A 21,342-nucleotide genomic window follows, 5' to 3' on the forward strand; every position below is an offset into this window, starting at 1 on the left:
AAAACAGAGGCCAGCGCATCCCAGAATGCACTCGAGAAAGAAATCACAACGCTTCGAGATACAAACAGGACTTTGCAAATGAAGCTGAGGGATATTGAAGTTGCCAACGATGACTTTGAGCGACAGGCGCGCAACACCACGTCATCTCTGGAAGATATGGAATCAAAGTACAACCAGGCGATTGAGAGGGCTGTCATGATGGAGGAGGAGATCAAGATTGGCGAGCAGGAGCGTGAACAGCTACGTATCGAGTCACAGCGCCTGCGTGAGGAATTGGGCGATCTTAAGATTGAAGCAGAACTTCTGCAGGACAAGATCAAGAAACAGGAGTCTCGCCACCTGTCCACCATCTCAACTGACCTCTCTGTCCTCGAGTCGCCAACTTTCGACCACCCCGCCTCTCCTGGCTCTACCGCCAGCTCTCCTCTTATCACTACGCCTCCAGATTCCAAGTCGCCTGTACCAGACGAGGATACTCTTTCCGAACTTCCTGATCCGCCTTCGCCTCCTATGTCCGATGTCTCTGGAACTCTTCCCAAGATGGCATCGAGAACTCCCGCTACTTCCAGAGCATCTGGTCGTTCTCGTTTGCCCTCGTCCGACAACAGTGTCACCCCCAAGCCTCGATCTAAACCTCCTACCAAGACGACCCGTGCGCCTGGTAGCCGTATCTCAACTGGTGGCACAACGACAATGCGCACGCCAGCCAACCGTGCCGTTGGGCCCCGCTCGGCTTCTCACAAACTTCCTGCCTCTAACTCTCTCACCCATATTCGAACTCTTACCGCTCAGATGCAACGCCTCGAGGCTCGTGTGCACTCCGCGCGATCTAAGCTTCCCGGGCCGACTCGCACTCCACCTCGCGCCTCACCTCGAACGTCGGTTTATAGCTCTACCAATGTGCCTTCGTCGGTTACGATCCGTTCTCGTAAGCGCACTGGTGGCTCTGCCGCATCTTCAGTTGCAGGTGACGATATGACACCAACCACCGGTATTCCAACACCAGCAACAAAGGGAAGCCATGTACCCCGTCTTAGCACGTCTGGGGTTAGCCGCTTATCGTTTGGGCCATTGCCGAACCGTGGAGGTCCGGAGGAGATCAGCAGGCCGAGCTCACGTGCTAGTGTCACTTCGTATGCCCGACCACCCTCACGAACCGCCGGAGAAATGATCCCACGACCTGTTTCAAGGGCATCACTCTCTGGAACTCGAACACCCATGGGCCGGCCTCGCTCCTCGATGGGAGGATCTATCCATGGTCACTCCGCCAGCATTAGCCACCTGGACCTAGAGGAAGAGGATGAGGGAGAATTCCGAACGCCAAGCCGCAGGGGTACATACTCGAACGGTGAAGGCAGCGCTATCCCCATGCCAACAATTCGACGCCAGAGCGGTAGCCGAAGGATAAGCGCCAATACAATGAGGTCCAGTGTATCCGGTCCAAGGAAACTGAGCGACCTGGGAGAGACCTACTAAACAGTTGTATCCCACAAAATTATGCGACGATCTCAAGTCGTTTATATTCTTTGACATGGTTTTACTTTGCAAGCGGTTCGAGCGGTTTACGCAAATCAAATTGGTCGCATTTCACCTCATCATTGATATCCGTTTCTACAAAACATAAGGGGTGGCATGGACGGTTCGGCATACTTTTACGGCTGGCGCTTCAAGACGGCGAAGACGGTGTTGACGATGGTTACGGAATTCCACTTCTTGCTCTCTGGCAGACTTCTTTACTAATACTTCTGCTTCTTTGGGTACATGGGATTTCGGCACCGGGGTTTACGGATGTTATGAAGACATGGATGGCATTGTTATTATTTTTTCTTTTGTTTTTCTAGAAGGGAAGGGCCTGGCTTGGTGTACATATGTCCGAGTCACATATCCGTATATGCTATACCGGCCGGGCCTGGAGAGACGGGGGTGTACCGCTCCAAAAGCGAGTCATCGACCTGGCAAATCACTTGGATGGTCCTATTTTTAATAAAAAAACGGCTTGCGAGATGGGAGCGGGTAATACTGGGGAAGAGATGATGCGAGGCTACCTTTACTTTTCTCACTGAAGTAAGGTTGCTCGCGGGGGAGGGCGGACATCAGTGGGGAGTCGTACGATGTCTGACAAGGCTGAGGCAACGGCCCGCGGGCTAGATTAGTCTGTTTGCCTTACGTTCTTGAATTATTTATCTATTTTCTTTCCTTTGTGCAAATTGGAGTAGGAGGAGTGAGAGGGAGATGTAGATACAGATTGTGGAGGCGTATGATACATTATCTTAGCTTTAACTTGAGGACTGGGGAGTTGGAGATGAAACCTAGTCTAGGTACGCCCAATACATACTGATAACTTTCAAGTGCTATGTAAAGATAAAAATGGCATTGCCTTCAGTAATAATGAGTTAAGATGAATGTTTGATATGAAGAACTCAGCGTTGACTTGAGTGAAAGCATGAGTTTACGATGACCGGTTCAGGGATCATATCAAACGTTTAATTCATCATAGGTAGTGGTTGAGGTTAATAAATGAAGCTGTTGAGCCGAGATCCATTGATCGGAACAATGGATGCAACCTTGTTTTCCCTGAACTTAGCAGAGGCATTATTACTCTTGGGATCTTACGCGTAACCAGTGACAACTCGTGGTTTTAGACCAATGCCAACATATCAGACTCAATCATATCAAATGGTTCAAACTCAATCAAACATGCAAAAAGTATGCATCGTATGCAGCTCAGATCCACGTATCGCCGAACTTCGGCTCCGCTGGCCCTCCGGCAATATCAACACCTCACCTCCTGAAACCAAACCCAAATATCCATGCGTACAATGTTGGGGATTCGGAGGATGACCGTGGGTAACGAGGCTGCGGCTCTGAAATTGAACGATAAACCCCCGAAAAGGGTGAAATGCCTGATTGGTTGACCTTAGGGATTGGGGAACTCAACAATTGGGGAGATCCTTTTTTTTCTTGGTACCCGTCAAGGGGGTGTGGGAGAATTAAGGTAGGGCGCTAGTGGGAAGTGGGGGGAGTTGGTTGTTGGATCTGAGATTGAGATTCAGGGTAGGATTTTGAGGGATGACGACGATAGCTTGGGATTGAGACATTGAGGATGGTTATTGAGGGAGATACAGAGTCCGCGACGTTCTATAAACGGCTGGGGAGATAAGCAATCTGGAGATGAGTTGTTTATATGGGAAAGAGGTGATTGGTGAGTTGAGCGGTTGTTAGATTGCATGTGTATCTATTTACATGAGGCTTGAAGGGAAGCTTTGAAAGATACGAATAGCATCATCTATGTACAGTGGCTGATCAACAGACAAACCAATCGATAAACCTGTACACCAATGGAACAAAACGAATTGATATACATTAATATTATCCAAGGACGCCAAAATAAGGAATTAACCACTTACACCTTCACCGTAGTAATCAGCCTTCTCACCCCAGCCCTTATCCCTGACCTTATTCAAGCTTCCTTCATCGTTCGATCTCGCTCGGTAAATGCTCAAGTCAACGGCGTTCGGATCACAGGAAGTTCAGACGTCACGTCAAAACGTTGGAGCCGCAGCTCAACGCCTCGATTAGAATCTCTAACCCCTGACTGGTTCCCAACATGCGGCTCGTGTTTGTGGCTTTTTGGTTTTCTTGGAGATCTGCTAGTTTGTAAATGGAAGGGGTGTGTACGTACATGAGATAGATATGAGGTGCCAGCCTTGTGGTGCGATAAGGTAAGGTATTGAGGGCTGAGGTAGGAGGCTGTCAAAGACTGTGATGCTATGGGAGGATGGACACAGGGACGCTTGTTTTATAGAAGACATACCTTTCAGCATAATACTGATGACAAGAATGGGATTTATGAGCGCCGGAGAGAAAATCGGGAATTAAATTGACCAGTTAGCATCTTGTGATGAAGTTGATAATCGGGTTCCGAACATGTAAGCCACCTCCGATAAATAAGTACCGAAAATCTCCGAATTTATTATCGGAGCCTTATGTAGTAGAAAACAGCTTCAGTATAAATTAAAGACTCATGGATTAAGATTTACATTGAATTCCTATACAATTTACAGCGTGACTCTGGGAAAATACTGCATCGGGTATTGACTTACACGGGCATTAATGAATATCAACCGTGAAGCCGTCAGCTGATCCTTCACAACATACCCGTTCAAGAACCCGTTTAGATAGTGGATTGAGTTTTGCATCATCATAAGCTCTCTTCTCCAATTATATCATGACTTCTTGTAACGCACAATGTACACCGGCTTCCGATACGGAATCCGGAGACTTTGTTCGGTCTCCGTAGCATCATCATTCATTGACCTCAACCATTCATAGCTTCAAGTCAATGCGCCCCTAGTAAATGGCATTACCCATGCCTGTGCCCCTCCCCATCAATCGCTCCCCAGAGCCGCCTTGGCTTGGCTGGGAATGAGATGGGAGCTGCAGTGCTTGAGTGTTATTGTCTGGCGTTTTACGGCCCCCCCACTCCACCCGCAACGAAAATACCGGCCCCTCAACCATCCATGTCAGAATCTAATCCCAGTCTGGTTATAGACGGACGGGGACCCTGAATGGCTTCCCCTCCACTGCATTCCGGGTCATTGCAAAGCCGACATGACATTGAGAAACTCCACCCTTTGAGTCGATATTTTTTTCCATTGGGGTACACTGTAGAATGCTGGATACTGTATCATACATAGAATAGTCTCTCACTGGATATTGTCCTAGTGCACCCCGCCCCAAGCCCCAGGGGGTCGGTTTACCGTACGCCCAGGCGGGTTTGTCTCCCAACAGTTCTAGTTTCTAGCTTCTCTTCCCCGCCAGGTGCCGAGAGATACTTGCCACCAGCCAACAGCAGTCAACAGTACCAAGTCAACAACCCACAAGGGGAAGATGAAGTGGAGAGTCTTTGCAGATCCATTGAATTTGTACATCCCAAAGCCAATCCAAGCTTCAGGTTCTTTGGTACTGTACTTGTACTTGTGTTGATGACCTCCCACTTCTTTTTTCTTGATGAAGACTTCTTCTTCTCTTCTGTCCTCCCTCTCACCTTTCTCAATCCTCAAAGTGGTAACTCAAAGGAAGACGAACGAGATTAATACCTTGTTCAATCCACATAATCTGTTCTGGTCCTCCTCAACCAAGAACGTCTTCCTTTTTACCTCCCTCTATCCACCTCATCTTAATTACAGACAGTATCTACCCTTCGACCCTTCTGTATTTTTAGCGCCTATACCACGCTTGGGACACTTTTTTTTTTGGTTCCCCAACAGTACCAGCAGAAAAACAGGCCCAGCTCCCGTCCCGTCGGATCTTGTTTTTTCTTCGGCCGGAGCTACCCCTGCCCGTTACTGCCCTTGCGCGCCCGCCACTTTGACCGGCTCATGACGACCTGAGAGCGACACGACTCAACTCTCTCAACCTGATCAAACTCCTCCTCCTCATTTCGAATCTCCGACTTCTTTTTTTCGACTACTCCTCCTTCATTATCTCCTCCTCTCCTCCTTTCTTTCTTCCTCTTCACACATAAACGCAGTAGCCATGACTGAGATCTCAGCTGGTGCCCAGGAGGGTGCCAATGGGCGGTCGGTGCCCTATGTCAATGGCAAGGCGTCGTATGCAGAGAAGTTCCAAATTGCAGACCACTTCATCGGCGGCAACCGATTGGAGAATGCTCCTCCGAGCAAGGTCAAGGACTTTGTTGGCCAGAATGATGGTCACACTGTCATCACCAACGTAAGGACATCTCTTTCCCGCCAGAATTGGAGTTTGGGGGGTAGAATTGGACCAATCCCGTCTACCCCGCCAGTTCTGAACTTTTGAAGCGATCTTGACGGTTTTGCTAACGGTAACTTTGTTCTGCAGGTTCTCATTGCCAACAACGGTATCGCCGCCGTTAAGGAGATTCGATCAGTCCGAAAATGGGCTTACGAGACGTTCGGTGACGAGCGAGCCATTCACTTCACTGTGATGGCTACCCCCGAAGATCTGCAGGCCAACGCAGAATACATTAGAATGGCCGACCATTACGTCGAGGTCCCCGGCGGTACAAACAACCACAACTATGCCAACGTCGAGCTGATTGTGGATATTGCTGAGCGCATGAATGTCCATGCCGTCTGGGCTGGATGGTGAGTTGGCTCCGAGAGACTTTGTCTCGCTGCGATTTTACACACATGGACTAACGAGATGTTCAGGGGTCACGCCTCAGAAAACCCAAAGTTGCCAGAGTCGCTGGCCGCCTCCCCCAATAAGATTGTCTTCATCGGACCTCCTGGATCTGCCATGCGATCACTAGGTGACAAGATTTCCTCCACAATTGTAGCACAGCACGCCGAAGTGCCCTGTATTCCTTGGTCAGGAACAGGCGTCAGCGAGGTCGCCGTCGACGACAAGGGTATTGTCACCGTCGCCGATGATATCTACGCTAAGGGATGCGTAACATCATGGGAGGAGGGTCTTGAGAGGGCCAAGGAGATTGGCTTCCCTGTCATGATCAAGGCTTCCGAAGGTGGTGGTGGTAAGGGTATCCGAAAGGCCACCGAGGAGGAGGGCTTCGAGGCTCTCTACAAGGCCGCTGCCAGTGAAATCCCCGGTTCTCCCATTTTCATCATGAAGCTCGCCGGCAACGCTCGACATCTTGAGGTTCAGCTTCTTGCTGATCAGTACGGAAACAACATCTCACTCTTCGGACGTGATTGTTCCGTTCAGCGACGTCACCAGAAGATTATTGAGGAGGCTCCCGTCACCATTGCGAAGGCCGATACGTTCAAGGCTATGGAGGATGCCGCTGTTCGTCTCGGTAAGCTCGTCGGTTACGTCTCCGCCGGTACTGTCGAGTACCTCTACTCTTATGCCGACGACAAGTTCTACTTCCTGGAGCTTAACCCCCGTCTCCAGGTCGAGCATCCTACCACTGAGATGGTCAGTGGTGTCAACCTGCCCGCTGCCCAACTTCAGATTGCCATGGGTATCCCTCTCCACAGAATCCGTGATATTCGACTCCTGTACGGTGTCGACCCCAAGACCTCAAGCGAGATCGACTTTGAGTTCAAGAATGAGGGCACATCCATGAGCCAGCGACGACCCCAACCCAAGGGCCACACCACCGCTTGCCGAATCACCTCTGAGGATCCTGGTGAGGGTTTCAAGCCTTCCAACGGTGTGATGCACGAGCTCAACTTCAGGAGTAGCTCCAACGTCTGGGGTTACTTCTCCGTCGGTTCTCAGGGTGGTATTCACAGTTTCTCCGACAGTCAGTTCGGTCATATTTTCGCCTATGGTGAGAACCGTTCTGCTTCAAGGAAACACATGGTTATGGCTCTCAAGGAGCTGAGCATTCGTGGTGATTTCCGAACCACCATTGAGTACCTCATCAAGCTTCTCGAGACCGAGGCTTTCGAGGAGAACACCATCTCCACTGGTTGGTTGGATGAGCTTATCTCCAAGCGTCTTACTGCTGAGCGACCCGAGACCATGCTAGCTGTTGTCTGTGGTGCCGTCACCAAGGCTCACATTGCCAGCGAGGCCTGCATGGCTGCGTACCGAGCCGGACTTGAGAAGGGTCAAGTGCCCTCTAAGGACGTTCTTAAAACCGTCTTCACCATTGACTTCATCTACGAGGGTTACCGTTACAAGTTTACCGCTACACGCGCCAGCGTTGACAGTTACCACCTTTTCATCAACGGTTCCAAGTGCTCCATTGGTGTCCGTTCTCTGAGTGATGGTGGTCTCCTTGTCCTTCTTGACGGCCGCAGTCATAACGTCTACTGGAAGGAAGAGGTTGGCGCTACCCGCCTTTCTGTCGACAGCAAGACCTGCTTGCTTGAGCAGGAGAACGACCCTACCCAGCTTCGATCTCCCAGCCCTGGTAAGCTTGTCAAGTACTCCGTTGAGAACGGTGCCCATGTTCGTGCCGGCCAGGCTTTCGCCGAGGTTGAGGTCATGAAGATGTACATGCCTCTCGTTGCTCAAGAAGATGGTGTTGTCCAGCTCATCAAGCAGCCCGGAGCTACTCTCGAGGCTGGTGACATCCTCGGTATCTTGGCCCTTGACGACCCCAGCCGCGTCAAGCAGGCTCAGGCTTTCGTTGACAAGCTCCCCGCCTATGGCGAGCCTGTTGTTGTCGGCGCCAAGCCCGCTCAGCGCTTCTCTCTCCTCTACAACATCCTTCACAACATTCTTTTGGGTTATGACAACTCTGTCATCATGGCCAACACCCTCAAAGAGCTCATTGAGGTTCTCCGCGATCCTGAGCTTCCCTACAGCGAGTGGAACGCCCAGTTCTCTGCCCTCCACTCTCGTATGCCTCAGAAGCTCGACGCCCAGTTCACTCAGATCGTTGAGCGCAGCAAGTCTCGTCATGGAGACTTTCCCGCCAAGGCTCTCACCAAGGCTTTCAACAAGTTCCTTGAGGACAATGTCGATGCTGGTGATGTCGACATTCTCAAGGGCACTCTCTCCCCTCTGACTGAGGTTCTCGACATGTACGCCGAAGGCCAGAAGAACCGAGAGCTCAACGTCATCAAGGGTCTCCTTGAGCAGTACTGGGAGGTTGAAAATCTCTTCATGAACCAGCCCCAGGAGGATGCTGTTGTCCTTCAGCTGCGTGACCAGCACAAGGAGGACATTATGAAGGTTGTTCACACCGTTCTCTCTCACAGCCGTGTCAGCTCCAAGAGCTCTCTCATCTTGGCTATCCTTGAGGAGTACCGTCCCAACAAGCCTAACGCTGGCAGCATCGCCAAGAACCTTCGCGAGACTCTTCGCCTGCTCACTGAGCTTCAATCGCGTCCCACCTCCAAGGTTTCCCTCAAGGCTCGTGAGATTATGATACAGTGTGCTCTCCCCTCCCTTGAGGAGCGAACCGCCCAGATGGAGCACATCCTCCGCTCTTCCGTCATCGAGTCTCGATACGGTGAGACTGGTTGGGACCACCGAGAGCCTAGTCTTGATATTATCAAGGAGGTCGTTGACTCCAAGTACACTGTATTCGATGTTTTGACCATGTTCTTCGCTCACGACGATCCTTGGGTGTCTCTGGCTTCTCTTGAGGTTTACGTTCGCCGCGCTTACCGTGCGTACATCCTCAAGAAGATTGAGTACCACCAGGATGAGAACGATGCTCCTCAGTTCGTTTCCTGGGACTTCCAGCTCCGAAAGCTTGGCCAGTCTGAGTTCGGTCTTCCTCTGCAGTCTGCTGCTCCTTCTACTCCTGCTACCCCTAGCGGAGGCGAGTTCAACTTCAAGCGAATCCACTCGATCAGTGATATGTCTTATCTTTCTGGCAAGTGGGAGGACGAGCCTACACGAAAGGGTGTCATTGTTCCTTGCAAGTACATCGATGAAGCTGAGGACCTCATTGCCAAGGCTCTTGAGGCTCTTGCCCTCGAGCAGAAGCAGAAGAAGAAGAACACTCCCGGCACTCCTGGTCTCATCCCCGACCTTAGCGGTAAGCGCAAGCCTGCCCAGCCCAAGCAGCAGGAGGAAGAACTCTCGGCTGTTATCAACGTGGCTATTCGTGATCTCGAGAGCCGCGACGACCGAGAGGCCCTCGAGGATATTCTCCCTATTGTTGAGCAGTTCAAGGATGAGCTCCTTGCCCGTGGTGTCCGTCGCCTGACATTCATCGGCGGTCATAGCGATGGTTCTTACCCCGGTTACTACACTTTCCGTGGACCTGAGTACAAGGAGGATGACAGTATTCGTCACAGCGAGCCTGCTCTTGCTTTCCAGCTTGAGCTTGCTCGTCTCAGCAAGTTCCACATCAAGCCTGTTTTCACTGAGAACAAGAGTATCCACGTTTACGAGGGTATTGGCAAGAACGTGGACACTGACAAGCGATACTTCACTCGTGCTGTCATTCGACCTGGTCGTCTGCGAGACGAGATCCCTACTGCTGAGTATCTCATTTCCGAGGCTGACCGCGTTGTCAACGATATCTTCGATGCTCTCGAAATTATCGGCAACAACAACTCTGATCTGAACCAGGTCTTCATCAACTTCTCCCCTGTGTTCCAGCTTCAGCCCAAGGAGGTTGAGGAGAGTCTTCAGGGCTTCCTTGACCGATTTGGTATCCGCGCTTGGAGACTCCGTATCGCCCAGGTCGAGATTCGCATCATCTGCACTGATCCCCAGACCGGCGAGCCTTACCCCCTGCGTGTCGTCATCACCAACACCTCTGGTTACGTTGTCGATGTCGACATGTACGCCGAACGCAAGTCGGAGAAAGGTGAGTGGGTCTTCCACAGCATTGGCGGTACTCACGAGAAGGGTCCCATGCATCTGATGCCAGTTTCTACCCCCTATGCCACCAAGAACTGGCTCCAGCCCAAGCGTTACAAGGCTCATCTTATGGGAACTCAGTACGTTTATGATTTCCCTGAGCTTTTCCGACAGGCTATTCAGAACTCGTGGGTCAAGGCCGTCAAGGCTCAGCCTAGCCTGGCTTCCCAGCAGCCCAAGACCGGTGACTGCATCAGCTTCACTGAGCTTGTTCTCGATGACAAGGACAACCTTGATGAGGTCAATCGTGAACCTGGTACCAACACCTGCGGTATGGTCGGTTGGATCTTCAGGGCCCGCACCCCTGAGTACCCTAACGGCCGTCGCTTCATCGTCATTGCCAACGATATCACCTACAAGATTGGTTCATTCGGTCCCAAGGAAGACGATTTCTTCCACAAGTGCACTGAGCTTGCTCGCAAGCTGGGTATCCCACGTATCTACCTGTCTGCTAACTCTGGTGCTCGTCTTGGCCTTGCTGATGAGCTCATGGGCCACTTCAAGGTTGCTTGGAACAACCCCGAGAAGCAGGATTCTGGCTTCAAGTACCTTTACCTCGATGAGGAGACCAAGACTCGCTTTGAGAAGGACGTCATCACCGAGGAGGTCTCCGAGGATGGTGAGAAGCGGCACAAGATTGTCACCGTCATTGGTAAGGAGGATGGCCTCGGTGTTGAGTGTCTGCGAGGCTCTGGTCTTATTGCTGGTGCCACCAGCCGCGCCTACAACGATATCTTCACTGTCACCCTTGTCACTTGTCGATCCGTTGGTATTGGTGCCTACCTCGTCCGTCTTGGCCAGCGTGCTGTCCAGATTGAGGGTCAGCCCATCATCCTGACTGGTGCCCCTGCCCTCAACAACCTGCTTGGTCGTGAGGTCTACACCTCTAACCTTCAGCTTGGTGGCACTCAGATCATGTACCGCAACGGTGTCTCTCACATGACCGCCAACGATGACTTCGCTGGTGTCTCCAAGATCGTCGAGTGGATGTCATTCGTTCCCGAGAAGCGCAACAGCCCTGTCCCCGTCAGCCCTAGCGTTGATGACTGGAACCGTGACATTACCTACTTCCCTCCCCAGAAGCAGCCTTATGATGTCCGATGGATGATCGGTGGTCGCGAGGGCGAGAACGGTTTCGAGTCTGGTCTCTTCGATAAGGACTCTTTCGTTGAGGCTCTCGGTGGCTGGGCCAAGACTGTTGTTGTCGGTCGCGCTCGTCTCGGCGGTATCCCAATGGGTGTTATCGCTGTCGAGGTCCGATCTGTGGAGAACATCACTCCTGCTGACCCTGCCAACCCTGACTCGATCGAGCAGGTTAGCAACGAGGCTGGTGGTGTCTGGTACCCCAACTCCGCCTTCAAGACTGCCCAGGCTATCAACGACTTCAACAATGGTGAGCAGCTTCCTCTTATGATCCTTGCCAACTGGCGTGGTTTCTCTGGTGGTCAACGCGACATGTACAACGAGGTCCTCAAGTACGGTTCTTTCATCGTCGATGCCCTTGTCAAGTACGAGCAGCCCATCTTCATCTACATTCCTCCCTTTGGTGAGCTCCGTGGTGGATCTTGGGTCGTCGTTGATCCTACCATCAACTCAACCGCCATGGAGATGTACGCCGATACCGAGGCCCGTGGTGGTGTCCTTGAGCCCGAGGGTATCATTGGTATCAAGTACCGCAAGGATAAGCAGGTCCAGACCATGGCCCGCATGGATCCTACCTATGCTGGTCTCAAGAAGCAGCTCGAGGACCCCAGCCTGTCCACGGAGGAGACCGACGAGATTAAGAAGAAGATGGCCATCCGTGAGAAGCAGCTACTACCCGTGTACGCCCAGATTGCCGTGCAGTTCGCCGATCTCCACGACCGCGCTGGCCGCATGAAGGCCAAGGGTGTCATCCGTGATGTTCTTGAGTGGACCAACGCTCGACGCTTCTTCTACTGGCGTCTTCGCCGACGTCTCAACGAGGAGTACATCCTCCGCCGCATGACTTCCACCATCATCAGCACTTCGCACAGCCAGACTGCTACCAAGAACACGGAGACTCGTGACAGATACCTGCACCTTCTCCGCAGCTGGTCAGGCATTGTTGATTGGGAGAAAAATGATCAGGCGGTTACTGAGTGGTACGAGACTGAGCGCAAGACCATCAGCGAGAAGGTCGAGACGCTCAAGTCTGAGGTGTTGGCGGCTGAGGTTGCCAGCGTTGTCCGAGGCCACGCTAAGGCTGGATGGACTGGTGTTCGTGAGGTGCTTAGAGTCATGCCCGTTGAGGAGCGGGAGCAGATTCTCAAGTACCTCCAGCAGTAAAGGAGAGAAGGACATATTGAGGAGGTTTTATGATATGGGAATCATTCCCCGTGTGTTTTTACTGGCGATTTACGCTATCGTGGTTTTATGTCATGTCATCAAGACAATTAGAAATGAAGGAGGTTAGACAGAGAACGGAATGTGTATGAGGCGTCAGGTACTGGATTAGTTTCGGTTTTAAATATCCATTTTATTATTTCAAGTTCAAGTTTGTGTCCCGTGTAAAGTGAATGAGATGATAATAAGCAATGGAATGCTATTTGGCAACAAAGATGCATTTCGTGATTTACTTCGTCATCCTATGCTACGAAAGATGCCTGACCCTATGATTCATGATGGATGATTCAATGACCACCACATAATCTTCGTCCGAGAGCAGAGTCTTTCTCTGCCATCATAGACATTCACAGCCCAAACCCCCATATACAAATGCCTGAAGCAAACCACCATGCGTTTCAATATCACAATTTTCACTCTTGAGTTACAGATTTTGATCGCTATGCTCCATGTATACGACCAATCTTATCGTGTACCATTTCCAATAACGAATCACTATTCTCTCACGATTCATTCTCGTCGTCCTCGTTATCATCCTTTGAAGACTTCTTTCCCTCGGGTATATACTGACAAGCTACAGTAAAGCCCACAGCACAAGGAATCATTATCACCCACGCCAGATGACCGTAGAAGATCTGCCCACGAACACCCACGGCATAAATGGCCGTTGCAGCACCTGGTACGATGGCTCTTATACCGCTCGCAAGACTCAGGGCCAGAGCATTCAACGTACCCAAGAAATGAGGATCCGGCGCAACGTCGTTGAGGGCTAGCTGCACGCCTGTGAATGCCATCGAGACACCAGGTCCAACGATGGTGACCGCCGCGCCCAAAATCCAGAAGATAACCGTAGCAGCGTGCGTATCTGCGCGCAAAAGCGTGTTCAGAATGATGAATCCAACGAAGAACCAGGGATACGCATATCCGCAGATTTTCATGACGCCGCGCGTACCAAGACGTCGGTGAAGTATGGGGAAGGCTATGAGCAACCACATGGCTTGGCTAGCACCTTGAATGGCCATGTAAATGGAGATCTGGAATGCGTCAAAGCCTGTGCCTCCCAGCTCAACAGGTGTGTAAAGAACGACAGGAAGAATGGCCGTGAACACGAAGGCGAGGAACATGGCATGGCTGTAAGCCCAAAGGACGAGAGCCACTTGACGAGACTTGACGAGTTCCCAGGTTGACATTCGAGGCTGGCCATTCTCTTCATGATGAGACTTTTTCGGCTCATGAAGTGTTTCTTTCAGAAGGAAAGCGGTTGTGATGCAACTTGTAGAGCTAATCAGACCAACAACGATACCTTGCAGCGCGTAGGGATAGTCGATGAAGAACTGGACATTTCCAAACGCTCGTGGAAACTGATGAGCTGGATCCGCTAGAGCACCACCGATGATGGGACCCAAAAATATTCCCACATTTCCACCAAATGCGAACCAGCTGAAGGCCTTGGCCTGTGTCTCAGGGGTGCTGAGTTCAGATAACATAGTCCTGATGACAAGGCCAGAGCCGGAAAATAGACCCGCTATACATCGGAACAGGATCATCTGCCAGATCGTCTTGGACATGCCGAATAACACAGGTCCAACAGCGGTGCCGAAAAGCGTGATAAGAAGAACAGGCTTCCGACCAATACGGTCCGCAAGTCGACTCCAGCTGAGAAGCACCGTCATCTGCGTGGCCGAGAAAAGCGATTCGATAAGACCGCTGTAGAAACCGACGTCACTCTTGGGTAGATTGCCATTCTCCTGAACCATCTGCGCAATGAAGGGAAAGATGGAGAAGAAGGCAATCGGCTCCATCACACGCGCGTAGCAGAGCAGCAACACCTGGAGTTTCGGCAGGGGTTTGCCCTCCGGCTTCGTGACGCCTGCTTCCTCCGCCGTGCCATCGCCAGAGGAAGTTACGGCTCCATAGTCACCTGGCGACGCGGTGCCGATAAGGGTTGAGGCTTCAGTATCAGCATCTGGGGCAAGTTGTCCGCCACCAACGAACCGCGCAAGCAACGGCCCAGCTTCAGAAGCATCCCAGTCATCACGCGAGGCAGAAGCAGGGCTTTGTGACTTGGATGATTCTGCCGTCATTGTGCCGTGCAATGCGGCGTCTAGGTGTGCTTATATCTCTGCCGAGCTCGCGACTGAGCTGAATGGAGGGTGGTATCTCTGCGACAGAAAACAGGGATCAAGGCGCATTGAAGTTGATGATGCTGTTTGTTCTGCACGTCGGAAGGTCTTGGCGTACTCGGAACCGGATGTGATCGCGATTCTGAGAGTGCGAGATTGAGTGCAACATGTTGGCGACAGTTTTTATGGATCTCACGCAAAGGTGCTGACTTTCCTATTTGGGTCGTCTTGGAGATGTCATCTCACCGAATATGGTCACGTGCGCAATGGCGACATCAACTGTAGGGTAGGGTAAGCTGATTTCCGCACCGTTTTCAATAAATAAAGGTTCGGTAACGTTCATAACGACTAAACGGTGCCTATGCCGGGGATATTCATTGCTTCAACTCATCCTTTTGGGGAAGTGTCATAAAATGAAGATGTTGTAAACTACTTATCAACTCAGTGGCATCTTTTGTGCTGCAAGAGCGAGACTCGCTCACCGTTTTGCAGTCACACAAGACCGTCGCTGTCTCAGTTTGGTCCACCTATTTTGGTCGTCAAGGATGTTCTGAGACGCAACAAGTTGTAAAGTAGGCTTAGGAACCTTTGGTATAGGATTTCGCAATGATAGGTCATACCTCAGCACTAAGAGAGACACACGGCTCTGCTTCATGGGCTTTCACAAATCAAACTTCCCCGGTGCCATGGCCCCTTTGACTGAGACACAGAATAAGCACTGAATCTTACCCCATAGTACCATTGACTCTGTAACCGGGAAGATGCCTGCTTCCTCTGGAGAGACTTACTCTCTACAGAGACGCTAACTTAACCCTGAAAAAGCGTGGAAATTGCAATCCAGGCTGTTGTGAAACATTGGTGCTTGGTGGTTTGTTCGGTGACAAAGTCGTTACGTCGCCAAATGTGGACTGCTCAAAGATCATGAATGCCGATCATTACGTTTTGAAACTGAGCGGTTTCTTCCGGACCAACAGATCTCTTTCAATCCCACACCGAACATATAAAAAACGTGGACGGTGGATTGTAGTTGATAAAAAGCGTATCTTGGCTGGCCGGTGTGTGAGAGAGCTACCATCGGCGGGTCAGGTTGAATCAAACATGCCCGCAGATAAACGGAGGCCCCTCAAATCTCCATGAACAGTACGTATATGGGCTCACATCGCTTCTGCTTTTCAAATGGCCAGTGAACTGAGAGGTATCATTGCGGGTTCTTGATGTATCGATTCACCGATCGCTGATTCGGCGGTACGTGACCAGACATGGCAGATACCTTTAGTGTCACACAACACTAGGATCTCGCATGGAAATCAAGTTTTCGGTTCTCAAGTGAGTTGTTCTAGACTGTTGATCAGTGCCATATCAACTGAGGTAGCCGCCATAAATGCAAGTTTGTAGACAGTCCCTGGTAAGTCCTGAATTTGAAACCTGGCTATCTGAGATTGGTATGAAGCTTCCATCTCTTGTCTCATGAACTTTCGCGGTAATGAATCCCAGAGGCAGGTTGATGCAACGATGAGATTGACGTGGCTGGTGAATGTTCGATGACCGATCGTTCTCTGAGGTGTGTCAATGGCAACAACAAATGTACCCTGTTGTGATTTGTGAGCGCATGAAAGCAAAGATGCCTGAAGGAGGAAGGCCAATAGTAGCTTCGCATGGGCAATCGTCTGAATAAACCCTCGATTCGCTATCGGATCATCGCCGACGAGTATGATGAATACCGTAGTATCGGTCTTTTGTCCCAAATGTCTCAATTCGGCTATCTCGCGGGCAGCGCAGACATCGAGATCCAATAGGAACTGGTCCGTCGGAAATGCGTTGGGCAAACATCCATTACCTAGCATAGACTGCGAACAAGGCAATATCCTTGATGAAGACTTGACCCCTCTTGCGTGCGTTTCAATGAATTGTGCAACGAGATACTTGTGTGAATATCATGAGTCAAGGTGTATGCTCGTGCATACAGGCTGCATCCGTGTGTGCAGTTTGCTGCAGTTTGCTTGAGGTTGGATGCAGGAGGAAAAAGTGATTGAATCCAATGTCTGCCTAAGATGCTGCTGAATAGGGCAAAGACAGGAAACATGGATGGCCGAGCAGTGACGGAGAGAATAGAAAGTGCGGAGAGGGCTTTCCCGGGCAGGGACTACGTAAGGCAGGAAGCAATCAACTCATTGTTACCAATATCGATCGCTCTTGCCATGCCAACTTCAGCGCGAGGCCCAAACGATGTAACACCGGATAACATGGAGACTTTCAAAACATTGACAGGCAGGGATTTGTATACCCGAAGGATCCAATGGTCGGGCAATGGTGATCAGGAGAGCAGAGGATCCGAGCTGTCAAGAGTCCAAGTGAGCCAGGGTCACAACACCATAAACGTGGATGGGATGACATGTATGTACTTGTGAGAGAAGTCGACCCGCAAATTCTAGAAGCATAAACAGACGCAGATTCGTCAACGCTGCAGGTGCAACAGCTTGAGAAGGATATCATGCATTATGTCTCTAGTAAATCATCTTACTAACGTCTTACAATGCAGGAGTTTGCAGCAACACTATCAAAGCTCCGGTTCTCCGAGCCGTTCCTTGACTCAAAATGTGTTGAAGAATGATGATAATGCATCAAAGCGGAGACGAGTAAAGTGCTACGTAATTAAAAGAGCTGTCGAACATGATACTATAGCCCAGGATGGTTATAGTTGACCTGAGAATATAATCGACTACGACCAACATATCACCAACTTGGTGATGATGATTGCTGCTAATACCAAGCGGACTAAGTAGGCAATGAACCCTTGATCCAGTCTCCAGAAAATTTATGCAAATCAGCTCAACTTAGTCCACATTAACGAAGCTCACAGCACAGGGCTAACTAAAGACCCTTGTCGAACATCCCCATTTCAACACCAAACACTCGACGATACCCAATGAGTCCTTTATCGTACCGACAAAGTTGTATACCATGCCTGCCTTGTATGCAGCTTGCGATTCGCGGATTATTCAGTGAGTTTGCTCATGCTTCGCTTGGACCCTTCAACTCGAGTCATTTATTAAACAGCCGGGTACACCAGCCGTCAGGACAAAACCAACAGATTGACAGGGCTGACGGACATGAACTGGTAGCTAAAGCCGAGGTTATACACACGACGGTTAGTCATGCGCGCTTCACTATTGGACTGCATAGCAGTATCATCCAGTTCCGACCGCCTCACCTATGCTCATCCACTTTAGTCGTAACTTGCCGGGAGAAAATAAGCCACTTTTGGGTATAGCATGAAGTGCAGTGCATTCTTGTCCAGTCTTGTCTCGGACAAATCGATCCGGTAAAACATCCCCTCGCGCTACTGCACAGGTCCAACAGCTTCATGGTGCCCAGAGCCGCGGAGAACTGGGAACAAGTCAAATCTGGGGCGGTTGAGGGCATGCCCTGGCAAGGAATTCCGTGTCCTGCGCAACTAAGTCAGCGTCTATCATTGGACCAAACAATTGTCGTGTGATTGCTGGATGTTCAGGTGCAGCCACTAGCTCTCTGGGCTGCAGGACACTAACATCGAAGTGGCGTGATTTGGTGGCTTAATTAGTCTTCAGAATCAATCTTGCTGAGTATCTCGTCTGCCTGGACTGGTTCAAGAATTGCAACACCGGAACTGCAATGACAATTGAATAACCGAACGATACTTGGGTGGATTCTGTCAGTGGGGGGACAGGACGCACTGAAGAAAACTGCTAGGGGTATCCCCTGCAGTCAGGTCCTTGCTGAAGATCGTTGTCTCACCAGCCATGATATTCCCCGTGGACAAACTTTAACGCTAACTAATGACCAGGTCACTGACCTTCTAAATCTTCTGCTGAAGCTTCTCCTGTAGTTATTCCCGGATAGCACTGCCGGTGGTGTAGATCCTGGTCATAGCTCGATGTTTGCCCCTGAGCCAAACCCCAAAACGCATTCATGCAGTGTCATCATCTTCATGTTTATGGTCAGGGCGCTCAAGCCAGACTGCTTTGTTGATGCTTTATCAGCTGTTTGGGCTTGCCAAAGTGAACTACCGCTCGACCGAAGTGTGGATGGACTTCTTCAACAACGATGCCGGTCGGCCGCTCGATCACTGTAAGTGAAGCCTCACGACTCAGCCTCTGGCGGTAGGGTGACCTTCTCTTCTCTCTTCACCTCTTTTTTTGGTCTGAGTACATGCAGAGTTCAAGACAGCTGGGCCGCCCATTTGCCTGAAGCTCAGCTGAGGCTATCATTGCTTTTTGTGACCTCGGCATGGGGAATAGCCGGTATCTGTGATGAATCCAAGATATGGACAGACGCCACGACCGTCAACCACAACCCTTCGATCTGGCAAATCGAGAACCCTTCTCAGCATCGAGCCAAACATGTTTCAGCTTTTCCTAGTTCCCTTGTCCTGTGGGAACTACGCACGTGGGCTGAAAACTCTCAACTGGACCCTAGGATGAAGTGCCGTATGTAGGTACCAAAGCATCAGGTGCATGTCTAAGATCCGACCCCACTCCAACTCAAGCAAGGAGCAAGGGAGGGAAAAAAGAAAGAAAAAGAAAGGAAAAGGAAATGGAAATGGAAATGGGACAAGAAACAAAGATCGCCCTGTTTTGGCATGAAAACTGATCAGAGCTGTCTATCCATACCATAGTCTTGGGTCCGGTTGACTAGATCCGCCCTCAGTCATGGCTCTAGAGTTCGTTCTTTTGAGGCTCCAAGCTTAAAAGCCAACGGCCACAGTTTCGTCACAGCTCTGTAACCACGACGTAGCTCGCCCGCATAAATATGCCAAGCCTGGTGCCGTTTGCCGCCGGATTCTACACCAGCGATACCCTGCATTTTCCCTCGTTCTGTTGACGGCTTGGCTTGGCTTGGCTGGGCTGTAAACCCGACAAATCGGGCTGACGTTGTTTTAACTTACAGGCACCGTTGGAGCTACAAATGCAAGTCCCCTTGTTTGTCCTTGACGCCGCGTTTTTATGCCAAGCTAAGCCATGCAGTCCCCTTGCTATGTCCACCCTTATAGTACCTTGCACCTTGCACCTTGCACTTAGATATGATATGCCCACAGGGATCGTGAGATGAGGTGAGGCCAAGTGCAGGGATCGGAGTCCGCATCGAGTCCTGCTCCGTCAGTGACAATCTACCTGCATTTTCACTTTACCTATGGAAAACTGCTGGCCTCCAACATTATATTGCACTTTACCTACCCCATCATCGATCGATATTCACGGGTCACACCTGTATATTTGTTCCGTGGCTGGCTGGATTGTCATTGTCTCATTTCATTTGCCTCGTCTGCTGTTGCCTTGCTTCAATACCACATCACATCACATCACATTCGATCCCATCAGCTAACCCTCCTTGCTCTTTAATTATTCCTTGCCCCAAACAGCCCCCCAGAGAACAAAGCATTGATCTGACGGCCTCTTCCGGTACAAGTCTGTACTTGCATCTATCGGACATATTCCGCCAGTCGGCGTCTCTTCCGTCATACATGAGCATAGAACGACAAGCGGCAGAAGCAAGCAGTGATACTCTGTTCGCCATCCAAGTATCGTGCTCTCGCTCATCCATCATCTTCACCCATGACGTGGAAGCTCCCTCTGACAAGCTGTTTGTTGGGTTATCTTTGGCACTGAAACATTGGAAGGATATCTCTGATAGGGATATTTGATGGCCATATACGACACTGCATTTGCCCAGATATGTTATAAAACCTCTCCTCGGTCAGACTTGAGGCGGAATACTAGTGTCATGTATAAGATCACATCAAGCAAATCATTCATTACTTTGGAAACAAAAACAATATGACAGCCTTTAGTATTGTTGTTCAACCTCCTGCTCGAGCCCAGGCATCGACTATCCTCCATCCACCCCTTGTTGCAGAGCTAAATTTCAGAGGGGCTATGCCTGGCCACTATTTCTTCGCCATGGCTTTCTTACTCACGAGAGAAGGGAATATTGTTGAGGGAGGCTTGTCGGGGACTACTTCGGTGAATGGCGTCGATGTAACCACAGCTGGGGCGTCAAGAACAACAATCCATTTCCCATACACAGACCTTGCTATTCTAGTTGAAGGCGCTTACAAGATAAGAGTCGACGTTTACAAGGTTGCCTACGAGAATCCAGACGGTTGTGACTTTCAAGCGCACGCCAAGAGCAGTCGTGTCACCGTCGTCAACGAAGCGGTGCCGGCTGTAGGTGCTGGTGAGTCGCACCATATCCAAGACAATAACCTTATTCATCTGACCTTCTGTTGCTTAGGTTCCGCTGAGCGCAGCATCATACGAGCTCTCCAGTCCGCTGGGGTCTATATCCCTTAATACCAACCTCACAAAATTTCAAGACGGAAAATATTCGAACCATAATGACAAACAAAGCAACAAAAACTGCAAGACCATTGATGGGTATCTGGCAGAGGCTATCGGGAAGAATCAGAATTCAAGCGGCGGCGTTGAGGATTAGGCATGAGTCTGCATGACAGGTTACAACGAGGTTTTGAGGAACCGCAGCATGACACCCACGGTGGTTAGTCGGGGAGATTTCACATGTATTATATATATCTTGG

At 50.4% G+C, this 21,342-nt stretch overlaps 3 protein-coding genes across 3 annotated transcripts; 2 read left to right on the top strand and 1 right to left on the bottom strand.

Annotated features, from left to right (window-relative positions):
• Positions 1-5,538: 5,538 nt before the first annotated feature.
• BKA55DRAFT_684921 (acetyl-CoA carboxylase) lies at positions 5,539-12,588 on the top strand (the record flags this gene model as incomplete). Its single annotated transcript, XM_046198714.1, has 3 exons — positions 5,539-5,733; positions 5,863-6,128; positions 6,195-12,588. 3 exons carry the CDS (start codon positions 5,539-5,541, stop codon positions 12,586-12,588), a joined length of 6,855 nt encoding a protein of 2,284 aa, XP_046055463.1.
• Positions 12,589-13,148: 560 nt separating this feature from the next.
• Positions 13,149-14,729, bottom strand: BKA55DRAFT_684922 (major facilitator superfamily domain-containing protein; the record flags this gene model as incomplete). Its single annotated transcript, XM_046198715.1, has 1 exon — positions 13,149-14,729. One exon carries the CDS (start codon positions 14,727-14,729, stop codon positions 13,149-13,151), a length of 1,581 nt encoding a protein of 526 aa, XP_046055464.1.
• Positions 14,730-20,581: 5,852 nt separating this feature from the next.
• BKA55DRAFT_684923 (uncharacterized protein) lies at positions 20,582-21,097 on the top strand (the record flags this gene model as incomplete). The annotated part of the gene is made up of 2 exons (XM_046198716.1): positions 20,582-20,981; positions 21,039-21,097. The coding sequence occupies 2 exons, from the start codon at positions 20,582-20,584 to the stop codon at positions 21,095-21,097; spliced, it is 459 nt and encodes a 152-aa protein (XP_046055465.1).
• Between the last annotated feature and the right edge of the window lie 245 nt (positions 21,098-21,342).

This window comes from Fusarium redolens, assembly GCF_020744475.1.
Source record: "Fusarium redolens strain MPI-CAGE-AT-0023 chromosome Unknown BKA55scaffold_2, whole genome shotgun sequence".
NCBI classification, from domain to species: Eukaryota; Fungi; Ascomycota; class Sordariomycetes; order Hypocreales; family Nectriaceae; genus Fusarium; species Fusarium redolens.